General features: G+C 33.9%; 3 protein-coding genes across 4 annotated transcripts; 1 reads left to right on the top strand and 2 right to left on the bottom strand.

Moving 5' to 3' along the window:
• Positions 1-687: 687 nt before the first annotated feature.
• On the bottom strand, positions 688-7,956 carry MRPL30 (mitochondrial ribosomal protein L30). The gene is made up of 6 exons (XM_074300385.1): positions 7,741-7,956; positions 4,153-4,264; positions 3,113-3,193; positions 1,422-1,568; positions 1,182-1,255; positions 688-879 (listed from the first exon to the last, which is right to left on the bottom strand). Exons 2-6 carry the CDS (start codon positions 4,201-4,203, stop codon positions 747-749), a joined length of 486 nt encoding a protein of 161 aa, XP_074156486.1. The 5' UTR covers positions 4,204-4,264; positions 7,741-7,956; the 3' UTR covers positions 688-746.
• Position 7,957: 1 nt separating this feature from the next.
• Positions 7,958-20,240, top strand: MITD1 (microtubule interacting and trafficking domain containing 1). Of its 2 annotated transcripts, XR_012487981.1 has the most exons (8): positions 7,958-8,199; positions 12,062-12,163; positions 15,523-15,659; positions 15,743-15,829; positions 16,787-16,902; positions 17,988-18,057; positions 18,156-18,216; positions 18,294-18,372. XR_012487981.1 is itself a non-coding variant. In XM_074300384.1 (7 exons), the coding sequence occupies exons 1-7, from the start codon at positions 8,046-8,048 to the stop codon at positions 18,387-18,389; spliced, it is 753 nt and encodes a 250-aa protein (XP_074156485.1). In that variant the 5' UTR covers positions 7,958-8,045; the 3' UTR covers positions 18,390-20,240. The 2 variants fall into 2 exon arrangements, 1 of the variants encoding a protein (XP_074156485.1); XM_074300384.1 differs by lacking the exon at positions 17,988-18,057 and having other exon boundaries at positions 18,294-20,240.
• Positions 17,272-20,237, bottom strand: LIPT1 (lipoyltransferase 1). Its single transcript, XM_074300383.1, has one exon. It carries the CDS (start codon positions 20,235-20,237, stop codon positions 19,116-19,118), a length of 1,122 nt encoding a protein of 373 aa, XP_074156484.1. The 3' UTR covers positions 17,272-19,115.
• Positions 20,241-21,194: the final 954 nt, after the last annotated feature.

Below are 21,194 nucleotides of genomic sequence, written 5' to 3'. Positions count from 1 at the left end.
ACAGGCTAATTGTACACTATTTCAAAGTCCGATTCTTTTTGTACAGCAAAACAACTGTTTGGACATGTATACATATATTGTATTTAATTTATACTTTAATATATTTAACATGTATTGGTCAACCTGCCATCTCGGGAGAGGGGGAGGAGGGGAAAAATTAGAACAAAAGGTTTGGCAATTGTCAATGTTGTTGTAAAATTACCCATGCATATAGCTGGTAAATAAAAACTATTACCCCCCCCCCCAAAAAAAAAAACCACAACATTCTTGCACATACAGGTCCCTTTCCCTTCTTTAAGATCTCTTTGGGATATAAGCCCAGTAGTAACACTGCTGAATCAAATGGTATGCACAATTTGATAACTTTTTGAGGATAGTGATTCTTCTATTCTTAAATGGGATTTGGCGGACAAAGACTTTAAGTAAGTAAAAGTCTGGTAGCTACTATTAATGGTTGGTTATAAGGAGAAAAGATGATGGGAAAGGACGGTTTAAAAAGATCAGTTTCTTTACCTAATCAAGAACTGACTTTTGACAACTTCTTTGAAGGTTGTAATTCTGGTCTTTGATTTATATTAAAAGAATTTTTGAAAGCACAGTTGAATATTACCTATTAATTGAATAATGGAAAAGATTACTGTTAGCAATTCAAACATCTAAGGAGGAGGCTCAGTTAATGAAGACAACTGATGTTTAAAACATTTTAATAAAAATGTGAAGAATATTTAAAGAAAGTAAGGAAGCAATTAGGCCTTAATTGCCTTTTGTTGCATTGGCTTTAGATGCCACCGAACTACTAGTTCACCTGTGGTCTTGAGGCAAGTTTCTGACATATCTTCTTCTGTTGGAAGTCCTTGTGGTAATTTTAATGGCTGGATTCTACAACATTAAAAAAAAATAGTATTTAAATTAAATTTAAATTAAAATAGTATATAAAATGTTATTAAAAGTTATTTATAAGAATGATCAAAATTTTAAGGGAAGGGGCAGCTAGGTGGCGCACTGGATAGAGCACCAGCCTTGAGTTCAGGAGGACCTGAATTCAAATTTGATCTCAGACACTTAACACTTCCTAGCTGTGTGACCCTGGGTAAGTCACTTAACCCCAGCCTAAAAAAAAAAAAAAAAAAAAAAAAAATTAAGGGAAAAAAAGTAATTATTCTTAAAATTCCACAACAAACCTTACTAGATGCTTAACCATTTTCAATTTTGCATTCACTGAAGGGATATTCTTATGCACTTGTGGAGTATGTGCCTATAAAGAAAAGACAATTTTACAAACTCCTGAAAGTACTATGAGATTAAAAACTACACAACGCAGTCACTAGCTTAATAACAAACTTAATAAAAAAACCCTGCACCTTAAAGTAAGAAACAGACTAAATTCAAAACAAGTATAACCATCAAAAAAGGTTATTTACTTTTTCCAGTCCAAGAACCTTTATGATTTCCTTTTCCCAATATGGTCGTCTTTGCACACTTTTAATTCTGGTAACAATGTGTAATTTATGAGGGTGTTGAGGGTCCCCACCATATTTTTCATGAGCTTCAGGTGAAGGCTGAAAAATCTGTAAAAATAGAATAAAAAATAAAGTACTTTCAAATTTTTCAGAAGCCTTTTATATTCCGCCATCCCCTTACTCTCTAAAATAAACATTTTATTACTACATATATAAACTAGTTGCAAACCTCCCAGCTCAAACTTTTAATATGAAAATTTAAAAATGAGCTGTTTTCAATTTTTTTCTTTCCTAAGTCAACAGTGGTTTTGATATACAGTAACCTGAAGTTATAAACAACTGTGATAATTTGCCCAGATATATATGGTTTCAGATTTTTATTCTCCTTAGAAATATCATAGATGTAAGATGACTGTATGACTATCACTAAAGGAAAAGTGACTAGACTACACCAGAGTTCGAAATGAGGAGAAAGTGATTATTTTTCTGAAATCTCCAAGTTTACTTGTTTCCATTTGCCAATTAGTTGCTTAATACTGATTTATCTATGATCACATTAATGTGTTAAATTATCTCTTCTTTAAAGTAAAAGTAATCTTAATTCCAACAATTACTAGCTGTGAAACCACCACTTATCTCTCCTAAGCTTACTTTTTTTATTAGCCAAATTGGTATTCTAATACCCACACTATCTACATTAAAGTAATATGAATTTGCAAATCACAAACCAGAGTTTATCAGTACTATCATCATCATCATTTCTCCTAGGAAGATATGACTTAAGAGGAAAGCTAGAGGACTGTTTAATTGTTTAAGGGGCCAAGACAAACATATGTTTTTGGGACAAAAACAGACACTGTGAAAATGGTTATTATTCCCATTTCATGGATGAGAGATGTTGCAGGAGTAAGATCACTAAGACTTGGCAAATATATAGCCTATATTAAATTGCTTACTTTCTAGAGGGGAGTAGAAAAGGAAGGGATAGAATGGGGAACTTAAAATTTAAACTTTTAATATGTAATTAGGGAAAAAAATTTAAAAAAAGAATTAGCAAATAATTAGATATAGGGGCTGAAGGAGAAGTTGAGTTTGATGCCAAGTTAGTGAACTTGAGTGAATTCAGAAATGTCAACAACATTAACAAAAATGGGGAAATTTCAGGATGGGTTTGGGGAGCTTCCCTACACAAGTCTGAAATGTCTTTGGGATATATCTGAGTGGAAATGTCTAATAGGCAGTTGATGATGCAAGACTTGAGTACAAGAGAGAAAATGCAACTGAATATATACATATGGGATTTATCTGCTTAAAGTTAACTGAGTCCAGAGGACCTAAAAACCAAGATAAGTATAAAGAGAAGAGATAACCCAGGATTAAGAGTTATTATTGCAATTTCTTATCCTCTTGCCAAAACAGTGGTTTTAATACAATACAATAACTTGTGTATTATTAACACCAGAATTCTAAGCATTAGTTCATCTCTGCCTTTACAATAGTGATTTCATAATTTTTCAACACAATGACATTTATCTCACAAGCAATTTCACATAACCTTTGATTAAAAAAAAAAAAAAAAAAAAAAACATACACTGGAAATTTTTAAAATGTAAAAAGATAAAAATCACACCAAACTCAAAAAATGCTCTTACTTTATCTGGAATTCTTGACTTGGTAAATTTATGCCGAATCCAATCAGTTGAGGAGAGAGATTCCAGACTTTTTGTCACATTCTAGAAAAAGTTAATAATGTCAGTTTTTGAGTACTTGAGCTAATACAGAAATCTACCAGTCACTTCAAAAATATAAGTTTATAATACTTTTATACTCATGAATACTAAAAGCTTCATCCCAATTCTCTTTTAAACATGATTATATCACATTCTACAATAAAATAAGCAGAAAGCTACAGTTCACCTTTCATATCTTTTCCACAACTGATCCATAAAAAAAAAGTTCACTAATTTTCATCTTGTTTCTGCCTAATCCCGTTTGCTTAAATAAGCCATTAAATTTTGTGTTACCATCACTACTAGTTTCCAATAGTCATGGTACAGTTTATGAAAATTTATTTATGTCTACAGTTAATGCCCTTTCCTTGCCTGAGGATATATGCTAATCCAGTGTTTGCATGCACAAACTTTACTTCCTATACTATCTCCTTATTTGCATACTCACTTTTTTTTCATGCAAAGAACCTATACAGCAAATGTATTTGGCCTAAGGTTCAATCCATACATCCATTCCTAGAATGGCAGAACTAAAAGTAATGTGTGGAATTTGCAAAGAAGTAGATTTAAACTAAAGAAAAACCTCCTAATGATTAGAACTGCTCAAAAGTAGTTGTTTTCTAGTGCAGGCTGGATGACCACTTGGTGAGAAATTTGGAGAGGGGATTCCAGTTCAGGTAAGACAATCTAACTCAGAGAGGACTTCTTATGGAACTCTGAAAATTTTCTGCGACCCCTGTATATAGGCATATAAAATAGGTATACAAATCAAGTATTTATTCATGATAAATTATAATTTTATGACCCCCATATTTAGTTATGAGACCCCATCAGCTTAAGAAGCTGGGGATTAGTTGACCTCTTAAGTAATTTCCATTTCTGTGGAAATATAAAATTGAGAATGAAGATGAAAAGGAACTGGAATATACAATGAGAACTGTTAAAAAAAAAAAAATACATACCTGTACTCTACCTGGAGGGCTTTGGGCCACTAAGCGCAAAATCCCTGCCATTAGATATCACCACTAATGGTATTACTGTCCGAAAAGCTTCAAGTTAATTCCAAGTGAATATCTGAAAGTGGTCATAATTTACTGTTAATAATTAAATAACATTATGCAAAAGTATAACAGCAAAGTTTTGGTTATACTTAGAAGATAAAAACAAAAGCTGGAATGGATTTTCTATATTTTAAAAAAGAGCTGAATACATATAATATGGTAAAATACATATATAATACATAATATGGTAAAATAACTTTTGACAAAATGAGTAATAAACCAAATCATTGGAAACTGACATTCAAAAAATGTTTGAATCATATTAGAATTTCCTTATATTTTATTATTTTGTAGTCTTTAAAATATTTATTCTGAACATATTTATTTGTGGTCATCCCCTATTAGAATGCAAACTATTAGAGAATTGGAATCATTTCATTCTTTGTATCCTAGTACCTGGCACACAGTAGTTGCTTAATAAAATGCTTATTGATTGACTAATGAAAGACAAGAAATATTTTATAGCCTAATAAATTAATTAGGGGGGCAGCTAGGTGGCGCAGTGGATAGAGCACCAGCCTTGAATTCAGGAGGAGCGGAGTTCAATGGACACTTAACACTTTCTAGCTGTGTGACCCTGGGCAAGTCACTTAATCCCAGCCTGGGGGGTGGGGGGAATAAATAAATAAGGATACTATCACTTTATTTATTACATGAATACTTCATAAACATCTTAAACGTTCAGCAATCACTTTCCATTTTATACAACTGGCATTTGTTAAAACAGTATTGTACAAAAAAGGAACTTTGCTATAACTTTTATTTGTGTCATTCCTTGTCAGAAAATTATCAAATGGTAGAATGTCAAAGTTTATCCAACTTCCATATTTTACATGTGATGAAAATAAGGCCCCAAGTCAGACCACAAATTGGTGGTAGAAGTAAAACAAAAAACACAAGTCTTCTGATTCCCAGTGTGGAATCAGGAAGACTCATCTTTTTGAGTTCAAATTCAGCCTCAGACACTTACTAGCTATATGACTCTCAGCAAGTCACTTAACTTTTTTTTGCCTCAGTTTCCTCATCTGTAAAATGAGCTGGAGAAGGGAATGCAACTACCAGTCTGTGCACCACACTGCTACTAAAAAAAAATGAAAGAAGCTAGCTATAGCCAGTCACCAAGAATTTTGTATGTAAATAACTATGCATAATGTAAATATTAAGTATTATCAATGAGAAGATATCTGAGAGTATATCAGAAAAAGCCTGTTGCAGGTAGAATTTGAAGGAAACCAAGCTGAAGGTGAGGACATATTTTCCAGGTTTGAAATCAGCTGAAGAAAAAGGCTGAGAGGAGATGGGAGTGTGATAGAACAAATGCTAAGTGCCTGGGGTAGTTAAAGTACAGAATTCATGGAGTGTGTAGGCAATGGAAACGTATTAAGAGGCCAAGTTATGATGGGTTTTAAACTCAAACAGGATTTTACATCTGATTCTGGAGATGAATTGCTGAACAAATTATGATTATGTTATCTGAACGATAAAAATTAAAATGCAACTTAAACAAATTAGTATTTCTCTTTTTTTTTTTAATTTTTATTTTATTTTATAATTATAACATTTTTTTGACAGTACATATGCATGGGTAATTTTTTACAACATTATCCCTTGCACTTACTTCTATTCAGATTTTTTCCCTTCCTCCCCCAACCCCCTCCCCCAGATGGCAAGCAGTCTTATATATATTAAATATATTACAGTATATTCTAGATAAAATATATGTGTGTAGAACCGAATTTTTTGTTGCACAGGAAGAATTGGATTCAGAAGGTAAAAATAACAGTTTACATTCATTTCCCAGTGTTCCTTTTCTGGATGTAGCTGGTTCTGTCCATCATTAATCAATTGGAATTGGATTAGCTCTTCTCTATGTTGAAGAAATCCACTTCCATCAGCATACATCCTCGTACAGTATCATTGTTGAAGTGTATAATGATTTTCTGGTTCTGCTTGTTTCACTCAGCATCAATTGATGTAAGTCTCTCCAAGCCTCTCTGTATTTCTCCTGTTGGTCATTTCTTATAGAACAATAATATTCCATAACATTCATATACCATAGTTTACCCAACCATTCTCCAATTGATGGACATCCATTCATCTTCCAGCTTCTAGCCACTATGAAAAGGGCTGCCACAAACATTTTGGCACATACAGGACCCTTTCCCTTCTTTAGTAGTTCCTTGGGGTATAAGCCCAGTAGTAGTATGGCTGGGTCAAAGGGTATGCACATTTTGATAACTTTTTGGGCATAATTCCAGATTGCTCTCCAGAATGGTTGGATTCTTTCACAACTCCACCAACAATGCATCAGTGTCCCAGTTTTCCCACAGCCCCTCCAACATTCATCGTTATTTGTTCCTGTCATCTTAGCCAATCTGACAGGTGTGTAATGATACCTCAGAGTTGTCTTAATTTGCATTTCTCTGATCAATAGTGATTTGGAACACTCTTTCATATGAGTGGAAATAGTTTTAATTTCATCATCTGAAAATTGTCTGTTCATATCCTTTGACCATTTATCAATTGGAGAATGGCTTGATTTCTTATAAATTAAAGTCAATTCTCTGTATATTTTGGAGATGAGGCCTTTATCAGAACCTTTAACTGTAAAAATGTTTTCCCACAAATTAGTATTTCTCATCAATTGCAATTCCTATGCTCAGCAAGATTTTCTGGGTATGTCATTTTCTATCATTAAAGTCCAAAACTGACAAGGAGATCCAAGTTTAAGCCCAGTAAACCCAATTCGGGGCTTCCAATCACTGCTTTTAGCCTTCCCTGGATGACAAGCTAACTCGGTTTTTGAAAGACTAAGGAAAAAGCCAGAAATGTTTGTGTGGTTTTTTGTTTGTTTGTTTTTCCTAACAAATAATCCACTATACTGGATAACCTATCCATTACAGAAAACCGCATGCAAAGATAACAAACAGGTTTTCGGAAGAATCATCCCGCACCACTGGGACTGGAAGGGGCTGGAACACCGGGACTGAAGTCCCGAAGTCTCACCTTCCTGAGTTCAAATCTAGCCTCAGACACTTCCTACCTAGTGGGATACAGGGCAAGTCACTTAACTCTATTTGCCTCTTTTTCCTTATCTGTAAATGAGCTGGAGAAGGAAATGTCAAAACACCAGTCTCTTTGCCAAGAAAACCCCAAATCAAATCACGAAGAATTGGAGATGAAAAGACTAGCAAAAAAAAGGTAGTCACCCCGCTCCCGTTACCCCTCAGGAGCCCTGGGCGGCTAAGTGACCTCACTCCAGGGCCACAGGAAACGTTCCAATCTAGCCACAGGCTGTTCCTTGGGCGTAGTGGTTTCCCAGAGTCCCGACCTGGGGGGGAGGGGGAGTAGGAGGGGAGTTAGCCCGGCAGAGAGAATTAACTAACAATAGTCCCTAGCCCTGTTACTTTCCTTTAGATTTACGGGCCCGTAACGCCCGGGAAGTGAGGGAATTTTCGGAGGCGTCTCCCCCACTCGTCCCACACTCACCAGCTCCGCCCAGCCACGGACTCTTGTGGTTCTTGCCTCCGATTTATTTCTCCTGAAAGTGAGAGAAATCATGGACCAAGAGATCTTCAGGAATCACCCGGCCCAGCGCGCGTATATCACGCTTTCTTCCCAGGCCTGGATTGAGAATAAGAGGTCACGACTTTTTTCGGCCCAGGACAACGCGCTCGAGTGTCCCGCCCCACATCAGACGCCACGTGACTGCTATTCGGCCGCGAGCGGGCGCATGCGTGCTCCTGGCCGGGGAGGGGAAGCAGTGGGGCGGAGTGAATGGGCTATCGGCTGGGATGGCGGCCAAGGGCTCGGTGCAGCAGCCCCAAGATGCGGCGGCGGCCAGTACCCTCTTGAAACGAGCAGTGGAATTGGACTCTACTTCCCGGTACCAGGAGGCTCTTGTGTGTTACCAGGAGGGTATCGATATGCTAATGCAAGTACTTAAAGGTGAGTGGAGAAGGAGGCACACGCTGGAAGTGCAGGGTTCTGTGAACATTTAACGTTGGTTAAAAAAAAATTCTGAAATTAAATAGCACCAAACAAGACAGAGTCATATATACATCACTCAGTTAACCAAAAAGTATTTTTATGTTAAATGCATACAACCTTAGAAATTCTAGTATTGAGGAACACTTCCTTGCAATTAGTTTGTTCTGAAAGAGGACGGTACCTTTAAAAGTTTGCTTTTTTCTTTTAAAACGTATCTCAAGTTCAACAATTTACTTCCAAAGTCGTTCTGCTTGACTGTGATTCTCTCGGATTTCAAGTGCATTTTTTTTTTTTAAAGATTTCAGTAATCTCTCAATTCCTTCCTCCCTCAGTCCATTCCTCAAGGTATTCTTCCTTGAGTTGGTGTGGAGAAAACGAAACCCAAACTTCTAAGAAAACACCTACAGCTGCAGTGTCACAGAACAGATTCCCACACTGGCCGAGCCCTAAAACTATGTTTTATTCCGCAGTGAGGAGTAACATGCTTCATCGTCACTCCTTTGGAATCGTACTTGGCTATTGCATTGATTAAAGATCTTGTTTTTGTTTTTTGTTTTAATCTGTTTTTCTTTGTGACAATGGTATTGTGTAAATTGGTTTTCTAGTTCTGCTGTTTGTGTATACATCCTCCCCTCCCTTCTTTAGGGAAGCATTTTGTCCTATCAATAACACAGTATCTGGCAATAGTAAGCTATTATAATAAATAATATTTACATGTTTGTTGATTGCTTTAGAGGAAGTGGTATGGGGCAGTGACAAAAAGATGTAATTACCAATACACCAAGTACAAAGGGCAAAACTTGATACATTATAAAGAAAGTGTGTGTCTAATTTGCTTTATAAGCAGACTATACACTTTTTGGCCAGGAAAAGTGCTGGTGCTTTAGGGATGCAGAAGTATAAAATCTGGCCCTCACTCTAAATGAATTTATAATCTAGAGAGTTGGGAAGACAAAACTAACCCACATTAATAACAGTGTAACCCAGCGGTGGAAAAAGATATTTGCATAACACTTGAACCTGATATATAGTCTCATAGCCAGCTTCAGAAACAGAATATGAGCCAAGGTCTTCCTAACCCTGAGGCCAGACAGACTCCTAAATAATGTATTTACCTTAATCTACAATAATAATAATAATTGATTTTTAAAGTTTGCAAAGCATTTCAATATATTTCAGTTGGAGCCTCATAGCAAACAGGTGGGACAGATGGCTTCTCCTCATTTTACAGATGAGTAAACTCTCATTTCTTGTGTATCTGTACTCATTCTGACACAGATACAAATTTGCTTTCAAATGTCTTGTCTTCATCCAGTTTCCTATTTCTGGAATACCTTCCCTTCTCTTGTTTGCTGGTATGATGCCTCAAGTACTTCTTGTAGGAAAGCTTCCTTCTGGTTTCTAACTCCCAGTCCCAGCCAGTAGTGGTCATTCCCTTCATATCTCATTATAGCATTTTGTTTTGTGACTTTGTGCCCCTTAGCAGACTGCAGTTGTCACTAAGACAAGCATACTCTCCCAGGTAAGCACCATAGGATAAAATGTTTTGTTCCATAATAGTTTTGGCTCTGACTTATTTCTGTCTGGAACCATAGATTGTGGAATGTAGAAAGAATATTGGGTTTAGAGTTGGAAGATTTGGGTTCAAATCTTACCTGTATGACCTATTTGTGTGACCTTGGGGGATGGCAGTTTTCTTATCTAAAAAGTGTAGTTGGCCTAAAATTTCTTCTGATTCTAAATTCATAATCCTATTTTCCACCAATTTAGGTTGGTGTTTGGATAGCAGCAGTCTTTCATCAAGACAGCATGCTGGCAATCCCTATGCTTGGTTGATTTATGGATCCACCTGGGTGAACCAGGCATAGCAGACTCCCTTCCTAGGAGGGTTTGTAAGGGAGATAAGACCCTCCTTAATTATATAAGGACTTACAGTTTACCTTTTGGAAATAAACCAGATTGGTTTGTAGGCCTTTAAAAATTACAAACATTTTACAAGAGCTGAAGGTATGGTAGACAAAAGTTTTGAAATGGATGAACAAATTATGATATCTGAATTAATGGAATATTTTAAGAACAAAAGGGACAGGAACATGAGAAAACTTATGAATTTATGCAGAATGAAGCAAGCAGAACCAGAAAAGGTTTATATGATTACATTATTGTAGGACAAAAGTTCCTTTACAATTTCATTTTTTCTGTCATGGAATCTCAACTCCCCTGGATTAGTGACTCCAGCATACATGTGTTATGTGGTGTGTTTGTATGTAAATATTTGTACATATAGTCACTATACATATGCTAAAACTTCAAGATTACTCATCCTGTCCAAAACAGAATTCATTCATTTCTCCATTTCCCAAATCTTTCTCCGTTTCACTATTTCTGTCAAAGGCACCACCCTCTTCCTGTTCACCCACATGTTTGAAACCTTGGAGTGATCTTTTCTTTTTTTCTCCTAATCTTTCCATTTCCACATACAAATTAATTATCAAGGCCTGTTATTTGTCTTCCATTGGTCCTTCTGTCAACTTTGAAAAATGACCAAAGAATCAGAGAATATGCAACTATTGCCAACTCAAAATAATAATATACATACCAGAGAGCTTCCACAGGTTATTACAACCACCAGTAACTCTAAATAAAATAAAAACAAACAAAAAAGAGCCAACAGTGGTCAGAGGTAAAAATCTTTAATCCCACTGGAGAAGGAAAACTAGATACATACCAAGGCTTCCTTTGATATCAAGGAGACCTGCTTTAATGTGGGCAGGTCTCAATACCTATAGCAATGGTCACACAGTTAACTGTAGCCCTGACAAAGAGGGATAACAGCAACAGTGACACAAGTTTGATTTGCAGGACTTAGTGATCCAGAACATAGGTCCTGCAGGTGCTTGTTCTAGCTTGGGGACCACCTATTGCTGATATGAAACAATTCTGGCATTTTGCTGCAATTAAGTTCATCCAGAGAGTGGATGCAAAGGCTTATTGTGCCAAGTTGAGGGAACATCTTTTTTTTTTTTTTTTAAATTAATTAATTTTTACAAAAATTTTATGCATAGGTAATTTTCCAGAATTGACAACTGCAAAACCATTTGTTTCAACTTTTCCCCTCCTTCTCCCAGACGGCAGGTTGACCAATGCATGTTAAATATGTTAAAGTATAAGTTAAATACAATATATGTATACATGTTGAGGGCACATATTGCTTGCTGGACCTTTGCTGTGGAAAATAGGGTATCTCCTAATAGTAAAAAAAAATGGTAGTCTTGGCTTGGGGATCCTAAGAATCTCCATACTGTCATCACTCATTTAAGTCTTCATCACCTCTTATCTCTTGTCATATTGTAACCTCTATTTTTTCCCTAAGTTTTTAAAACTCTAGTCTTAACTCTTTTCAATCCCTCTTTCAGAAACACAAAAGATTGTTATTGTTATTTTTAAATCACAAGGTTGCTCACTTCATTCTCCTGCTCTAGGATCCTCCTGTTGTCTAAAGAGTAATAAAATACAAACTCCAAAGGCCTGGCATTTATGGCCCTCCAGGGTTTGGTCCCAAACTACTTTCTAGCTTTATTTCACATTACTTCCTATATTCATTCTTTATTCTAGACAACTTGACATAATATCCCTCATGAATGTAGTGTAGTCTTTTCTTGACCCAAACTAATTATTCAAAACTGTCTTTAATAAATTTATCCCAGAAATGAAAGCAGATTAGCATAGGTGAATTAGGAAAAATTTTAAATTATAAATTATGCTTATGATAAGTGAAAATATTCTGAAAATTGGAATATATATAATTTTTAAATTATAGGCACCAAAGACACCGCAAAGAAATGTCATTTAAGACAAAAAATTTCTGACTACATGGACAGAGCAGAAGACATAAAAAAGTTCTTGGAGCAAGAAAAAGAAGGTAAGAAATATACTTTCAAAAACCAATTGTAAAAAATAAATAGTATACCAAGTCCTCTATGACTAGATCTCCACTTACTTTGAAAGATTTTATGGGATCTCATAAAATTTTGTTGTCATCCTCCTTCCTCAAGAACAAACTTTTATATAAAATCAGTGTTGTGTGTTTTGCTATAGTGTCCTTTATTAAATTATCAGTACAAGAATACCTAAATGAGCTTCTGTGTCAACCTTGCAGAGATTTCTTGATCCCTATGGTTTATAAATGAACTGAATGTTTTTTTCTTTTCTCCTTCCTTTAGTAAAGCACTTTATAAATCATTAAATGTTACACAGATATAAGTAATTATTTTTGCCTATAGCAAGCCTTCTCTAGATCTTCCTCTGTATCATTGACTCTTCCTAATACATTTTGCAAAAAACAAGACCAAAATAAAAAGACAAAATATCCTGGTGTTCATACTTTAGCTCAACTCTACCTATGTCTCTGACTATTCTTCTAAAGGAAGAATTCTAAGAAATAATCCATATTTGTCTCCTTTCCTATTGCTATGATTTTTGTTCATGGGGGACTTTCCCTATCTTTTCTGCTAAATCCTAATACTGGGTTCCAAAGGTTTCACTAATCAGCTGTACCACATCATCTTTTTTAGCTCCTCCTCAACGATGCCAGTTTAGTTTGAAGAAGGCAAACCTCTATAGCTGGGCTTCTTAAACTTTTCCCCTTTGTGATCTCTTTTCACTGAAGAAATTTTTAAGTGACCCCAAATATCTAAATATTTAAAATAGGTATACAAATCAAAACGTTTACTGATAATAAATCATAATTTCACAACTCTCATGTTCAGTTACAAGACCCCATATGCAGCCTCAAGCCATAGTTTAAGAAATTGGACCTTATAGAATAGATAGGAGCTGAGATGGGGTTACAGCTATAACTAAGAATACATTTTGCCATTGAAAATTTCTTATTATGGAGATTATTAATACTTAATCTATTTGTTACCAAACTCTTGAAAATACTTAATTAGCTAATAATAGTTAAACAACTTAAATAATGAACTAAATCTTTCGAGAGGCCTTGCTGGACTAGGAATTTGTCATAATCTTACTTCTATATGAAAATGCACTCAAGTATATTCTACACACATCCAAAAACATGACTTGAACCAAGTTATAGGGCATAGCTTTTTTATAAACTGGGGAGTAACTATATATTATGACATTAAAAAAAAAGATTTTTGAATCATTCATTAATATTTATTTATTGTATCTCATACACTGGACTAAATATTAGGGATATCAAGATCAAAATGAAACAAACTGAAATTATAAGAGATAATTAAATTGAGTTAATAGGATTGATGAAGAGAAGTTGTTAGGATTTCCAAGACTGGTTTCTCTAATTAAAATCAGCTTTTACAGGGCTTAAAGCAGACTTGAAAGCAACATAAAATACAATAGTAAATATATCATACTCCATCCATGTCTAAAATTGTAGAACTAATAGGGTTTAACTTCTAAAGAGAATAACCAGGATTTAATAGGAATTATGGTTCTGCTGAGCCAAGAAAAAATGACAGCAGATAATTATCAGACAACTTTATAAATAACTTGTAAGAACCCAGCTGAGGAGAGCACCCTAAAATTTGTTTAAAATATCAGAATCATGAAACTATCTATATTGTGCTACTATTAATTTATATGTGATTGTTTTCAGTATTTTCACCATTAATTAAAGGAGTGTTTGTTAACCATCAATTAAACCATTTAGGTATATGTTTTGTTTTCCCAATCCTTTGCCTTGACCTTTCTGGGCTATCTGATACTATTATGACATTTTCTTCCTTTTCTTGAAATCTGTTTAAACCAAATGTCTCTACTTCCTTAACACCTGCTTTCTCATGAATCCTCTGCAGTCTGGTTTGGTTTTTTTTTTTTGTTTTGTTTTGTTTTTTTTTTGTCCCTACCACTTCTTTGAAATTGAATTCTCAAAAGTCAGAAATTGCCTTCTGTCAAATTCAAAAGCTTTTTTGTTTGTTTTTTTTTTTTGGTGTTCATTTTCCCTGATCTTTCTCTAGTATTTGACACTGATTTATCAGCTCCTTGTGGATACTTGGGCTTTCCCCAGCTTTGACACTTGGCACTCCAGTTCTCTTCTAATCATTCTTCCATAGCTTTTTTTTCTTCATAAGGTGAGTATCTCACAAAGTTCTGTCATTGGTTGTTTTTTTTCCCCCCTCTTTCTTGTTATTTGCATTCATGGCTTAATAGATAACGCTGAAATCTGTAGGTCCTGCTCTAATCTCATGAAGTCTCAAGTTTCAGCCTTGCATTACTGCTTGTAGCATACTTCCATTTGGCTGCTACCTCTAGTACTTTAAAACTCATTATCTAAGAGCAGTATATTTAAAATTCTCTTTCTCTCTGAAAACTTAGTTTTTTTAATGTTACCATTCATTGGTGAACCTTTGGTGATCTTCCTATCTTTCCTATAACTTCATTTCTTAGTTTTACCAAATAAGACTTGTTAATTCTACCTTTAGCATCTACCTCACCTCCTTATTGACACAGCTATTCTAAGACTTCAGTATCAGTCCCTTGCCCAATTATAATAGCTTCCAGAAAGGGTCTTTCAGTCTCTAGCTCTTCCCATTTTTAAACTGCCCTTGTTACCTCTACATGACATCTGCCTTGGCCCTATCATTCCTTTACTCAGTGAGGGGACTAGACTAGATTGTTTCTAAGATACTATTGTATCCTATTGTCTTCCAAATCAAATTCCAACTCTTCAACCTCACCAGGCACCACTGCAACTTTTCAAGCATTGTGCTATTATTATAGATGCTATATTCCAGGAAATTGTACAACTGGATAAGCTATTGTGTCTCTTGAATTTATTGTGCATTCTTGCCTCTGAGCATTTTTCACAAGACTCCTGATTCCTAAAATTCACTCACAGATTCTCCCCTTACTAGTTATAAAATTCAAATGAAATGTCACCTCCTCTAGGAAAGTTTTCCTGCTCTTACCCCACGTATACTTCTTAACAACATATATCACTAACTGCAATTATCATCATTATATTGACCTTAGGATGATCAGTTTTTTGGCAATAATAGCTCAAAAACACCTACTAAAATGTCAAGAGGTAGTGATCTGTGTTGATGGTACCAATGAAATTACTGATCTTTGAAATTACCAAAGTGTCTTTCTCTGTCTTACTACCAGATTATAATCTCCAGGAGAGCTGGAATTTTGTTTCTCTCTAAATTCTATATCTCCCCCACCACAACCTAACAAAGTGTCTTTCTTGAACAAAGTACTAAAATATTTACTGAACTTAATATGTTTTGTCAGATGGAAAATACCACAAGCAAATTAAAATAGAAGACAATGCAACGGGCTTTAGTTATGAATCACTTTTTCAACAATATCTTAATGCAGCTGTTACTGAAGTCTGGATAGAAGATCCTTATATTAGGCAAACTCACCAGGCAAGTGAAATATAACTTAGAAACAAAAATGTAATGATACTTGTTTTGCTGGCTAGCAAAATTTTATTATTGGTATCTTTTAGCTATACAACTTTCTTCGATTCTGTGAGATGCTTGTTAAGCAGCCATGTAAAGTGAAAACTATTCATCTTCTTACTTCTTTGGATAAAGTAAGTATTCAAATATTTTAAGCTTCCCTTATTTAACTAGTTATAAAATATAGCACAATCAAGGGAACAAATGTAACATTTTCTGTAAAAATGGACTAGATTCATAAAGCTGTAAATTATCTTAGAAACAATCTAGTCTAGTCTCCTCACTTTACACACGAGTCCCTGAGAGGAAACTCAGTGGGTCTCAGTCGCAGATATGAATCTAGAATCTTAATGAACTTTAAGCCTTCAATCTTCAAAACCACCGTGTTCAATCATGCTGCTTTCTTAATTTTTTTTTTTGTTTTTAATAATAGCTTTTTATTTTTAAAATACATGCAATGATAGATTTCAACATTTACCTTTGCAAAACCTTGTGTTCCAATTTATGCTGTTTTCTTTAGAAATAAGCTTATATAACAGGAACGACTGACATAAAGCAAATTACATCTAGTTGTATTTCTGATGACATATATTGGTTAATTTCCTAAGATGGAATAGCAATTTATATTGACTTAAGATTTGCTGCTCCGTTCATTTAGATTATTCTTATAACAAGCATGAGAGTTAGTTGCTGTTATGATGTCCATTTTTTGATGGAAAAATTGAGGCTTAAAGAGATTAAGTGAGTTGTCTGGAGTGACATGGTTAGTAATTGTCTTATATGGATTGTTAATTGCAAGTTCTACATTTTCTCCACTTCCATTTGTATGACTATATGTGTTACAAAATTGTAAACAAGGTTGAGTTCTTGTTAACACTGGAAAGGGAAATTATTTAAAATACATTATTGTTCCTTGTTTTTTTAATACACATTTTAATACAACTGCCTTTCAGTCATCTACACTGTACATACAAAAGTCAGAATTAGAGAAAAGAAAAATATAGTGTGTATACATATTACGTGTGTGTGTGTGTGTGTGTGTGTGTGTGTATGCATGCATGTATGTATATATATATATTTGCTGTTAACAGGGCATTGGGAATAGTCAGCAGACCAGTGGCCTGGAAGAAATAAGAGAGTCACTTAGTAAACATGGAATAGAGCTGGAAATACAATTCTCTTCTTCAATTCACGATCGAGAAATTAGGTTGGTGTCAAATTTTTCATTTTTAAGCCATATATACATACATATATATAAATAAAACATCCAGATATTAAAAACTAAAGATAATCTTTTTCCTTCTCACTAATTTTTGCATAATTTTATAAAATGAATAATTTGGGGGTTTAATGATTACAAATTTAAACATAACTAAATTTTACTGTTCTCATGGTTTTTTAAAAAAAGGAAGAGTTGATTCATTTCATGACATATGTAAGTTTATGGTTTCCTAATGGACAAGATATAGCTTATATATGTATACTCATTCATACACAACACATACAAAGGACTGTTTTTCTCATTCACCAAATCATTACAAGTAGTGATATGATTATTATGATAATTTCATACTTCAAGTATACAACACTTAATAGTTTATTGATGTGTTAAATCAGTTTGGATTATTAGTTTTTAAAATGAAATGGCCTGGGCCATATCAACAGTATTTTTTAAAATGCTATTTTCTAATTTAGACCTTTTTTGACCTCTTTAAAACAAATATATGCTTACCAGATTACTGTCCCAATAACTAGAGTTTAAGAGTTGAATATAGACATGTTATTTTTATTATTAATTCACTTTGGAATGATTGATAAGTCTCACCCATATCTCAGTTTGAACACATTCCCATATGAATCTTGTATCATGAGATCTTTTGGAATAGCTATAACTTTTTTCTCTCTGGTATTAAGTTGAAAGATAACCTTTGTTTATACAGAAAAGGATTGTTCTCATTAATTAACTCCAAATGTATTGAATCAGTTTTTGAGGGGGGTCATAGTATAGTATGGTAAGATGGCAGAAGAACAATGAGCAAGATAATAAGGAAGATAGGCTCAATTGGAAATGGGGGGTCACTTCTCATTCAGGTCATAATAACACAATATATGAAAGCGTATGGCTGATGTTTTAAGTTGTCAAAACAAGTTGCCCTTACTGAATCCAGTGAAAGATTCAGTTTAGTTTGGCAGAACAGTACCATATTGACAACAGGCTTAAATTCAGTGGTTCACTTAGCTAAACTGTTATGATATTTGCCAGCTCATCCAAACAACTAATTTTTTTTGCAGCTTATCCCTTTATATAGACACAGTCCAAGATTAAACCTGGTGTTGCTTCCACTCCCATACACCTGATCAAGTAAGAGACTTCCCTTGGCTAGAGGAAATAGGCACAATCACTTTAAAATTTTTCATTTAACCTTTGTGTTTATACATTTACATTTCTAATTTCAATAGGTTCAACAATGGATGGATGATTAAGATTGGAAGGGGACTTGATTATTTTAAGAAACCACAGGTAGGACATAGTCTTCTCTTAGTAATGAATGACATAATTATATGCCATTAATAACAAATTCTCTTTTTTTTCCTTAGGGACATTTTACACTTGGATATTGTGATTTTGACTTGAGACCGTGTCATGAAACAACAGTGGACATTTTTCATACTAAGCACACAAAGAAAATATGATGATTTATCTCTGACCTCATGTTTTAAAAGTATATTTTAAATGAATATTGAATTTTAGACATTTTTTATACAGTAATCATTCCTGTAAATGAAAATGTAAAATAGTAAATTTAATTTTATATTTCTATTGGTTTGGATACTGTTTTGTTTTATTAACATGCAATTTAATATGACTGACATTGTTTCTTCTCTAGCATCATCATTGGTTTAAAAATGTTACCTAAAGTAACTTGTATAGTTTAAAGCAGGGCTTTTAAAACTTTTTTGTTTGTGACCCCTTTTCACCCAGGAAACTTTTACATATATAAAGGTATATAGAGGTAAAAAATAATTTACTGATAATAAATTAATATAAAGAAATTTATTTTAAAACAATTCTTTGAGAGCAAATTTTCATACTGATAAGATCAATGTGCTTGTTCATTTTTATATAAAGAATTAAATTGGAGGGAATATTTGATACTGTAGGATGTAGAGCATTCAGAAACCTTTTACTATTGATGATTTTTCAAGATTTCAAGAAAGGTCAGAATCCACAGCTTCAGAAGCTTCTGTCTAAAGCAAAGTAAAGAGTACTAAATTAAAATCAGCATTTTACTAATTCTGACTTCTCTTTCTGTTCCAAAAATTAGATTTTTAAGAAATACATATAGAATGGAATATGCTATTAAATTTTACTGTACCAACATTGTCATCATTACAAAAAGTAATCACTGTTTTCTTGAATTACATTATTGTCTTAACTTTTTCACAAAGAAGATGCCATTTGCTGTATAGTTCATGGTCTTTTGGACATGTTCTAAGTAATGCATTTAATAGCATTGTGGCTTCACTGTGGCAAAATTTATTGCCAATAAAGCTTGTTTTTAGTTTGTCAAGCATTTCCTTTGGTAACCAGTGACCAGGTGCATCAATATTGCAGTCTTCAATTCTTCCATTTTTTACATCTACATATATTTTCATTTCAGAACATGATTGTTCACTTAACAAATTAAGAGAAGTATTTACACTAAACTTGGGCGTTTTGCCATATATCCATTCCCAAGTTTGTAGTTCTTCTGCTTTTCTTTTTATCCCTGGGAACATTATCTCATCTGATGGACTTATTAGAATAATGTTGCTATCAATTTGATGATAAGCAGCAAACTCTGCTGCAATAGATTCCATCAATACCTCACAAGTTAAAGTATTGTTGTTTTCTAAAAGATTTTTCACCAAGGAAGGCACACTAGGAGTAGCATTACTCTTAATCCCATGGTAAGGACTCTTCAGCACAGAAGATAAAGCAATCCTATCTGTACTACACAATAATGTGCAGTGGTGATAAGCAGCAGTCCGTCCAATCTTAGAAGCTGTTCCTGAGATTTTAAACTGTCCCTCTAGTAGAAGGTCAAATCTGTCAGTAGCTTGGACATCCAATTGTGGTTGGACAGCATTTAGTGCTCTAATAACCAGTTTCAGATTTTCCATTCTATTATACTTTGTCTTAGTTGTGAAGAAAGTCAGGTTGATATTACCCATATCATGGTATACTGTTCCTCCTCCACTTCTTCTCCGAGCCAATTTTATGCTCTTTTCTCTCATTAGATTTAGGTTACATTCTTGCCAGGGATTCTGATGCCTGCCAATTACAACAGTAGGGGAATTTCTCCAAAGGAAAAGAACAGGCTTGCCTTCTAAGTTCATATGATCATGGATCCAATCTTCCACAGCCAGATTTTGGTAAATATTGTTAGAGGTTGATTGTAAAACGAGCCCACCTTTTGCTGCATTTTTTAAACCAGCTATTGGGACTTTGAAGATATAAAGTAACTGGAAGCAATTCTTCATAGAGAATGGGATCAGCATGCTTTTAAAAATGGAGGAAAGAGCAGTTTTATTACTATGATAAAATTTTACATACAATTACTTAAAATACAAAGTGTACGTAACAGAAATCCAGTTTTTATACAAGTCTCTTTGTATGGTAAAATATTTATGAAAATTGAAAATAAAAATTTAGTTGCCTTTTTTAAAAGCATTTATTATATTGGCTTTATTGAAATAGAAATTTATTGCTTTATATTTTGAACCCTCATGTTCTGGTGTACATGTGGGAATTTTTTTCCTATTTTGTATTTAATTTTAAAATAAAATAACTAAGAAATAATTTACAAGTTCATCAGATCTGCAGGATATAAAACGAATCCACCTAAATCATTAGCACTCTTGCATTTCTTTACAATAATAACAAAACCCAATAGGAATATCTGGAAGGAGAAATTCTATAAAAATAGCTATATAATATAAAATATTTAGAAATATATCTATCAAGATTATTCAAGAACTATTAACTGAAATTTTATAGACAAAAATTTTTGGAGAAATTAATTGCTCTGGTCAAGTTAATAAAATAAAAATGACAATACTACTTAAAATGATCTATTTTAGTGCCTTCATCAAAGTATCAAAGGATGATTCTATAGAAATAAAAAATTTTCAACAAAATTCTAGGGAAGAGTTTATAACTAAATGAGTGATAGCATCAAAGAAGATAAAATGGTAGTTTTAATTGTATAAAATTTAAAAGGTTTTGCACAAAACTGCCATTAAGATGAAGAAGGAACCACATAACAGGAGAAATCTTTGCAAAGGTTTTATCAACCCCTGATAAAGTTCTCAAGTCAAGTAAGAAACTGACTCAAAATTATAAAACTTTTTATATAACATTATTATGTTACATTATATTAATATGTTGTTTTCCAATACATATAAACAGGCAATTCAAAGAAAGAAATCCAAGCTAACAACTGTTCGAATCACAAA

This window comes from Sminthopsis crassicaudata, chromosome 3 (assembly GCF_048593235.1).
Source record: "Sminthopsis crassicaudata isolate SCR6 chromosome 3, ASM4859323v1, whole genome shotgun sequence".
Classification (NCBI taxonomy): Eukaryota; Metazoa; Chordata; class Mammalia; order Dasyuromorphia; family Dasyuridae; genus Sminthopsis; species Sminthopsis crassicaudata.
This window is presented reverse-complemented; position numbering and strand designations above follow the sequence as displayed.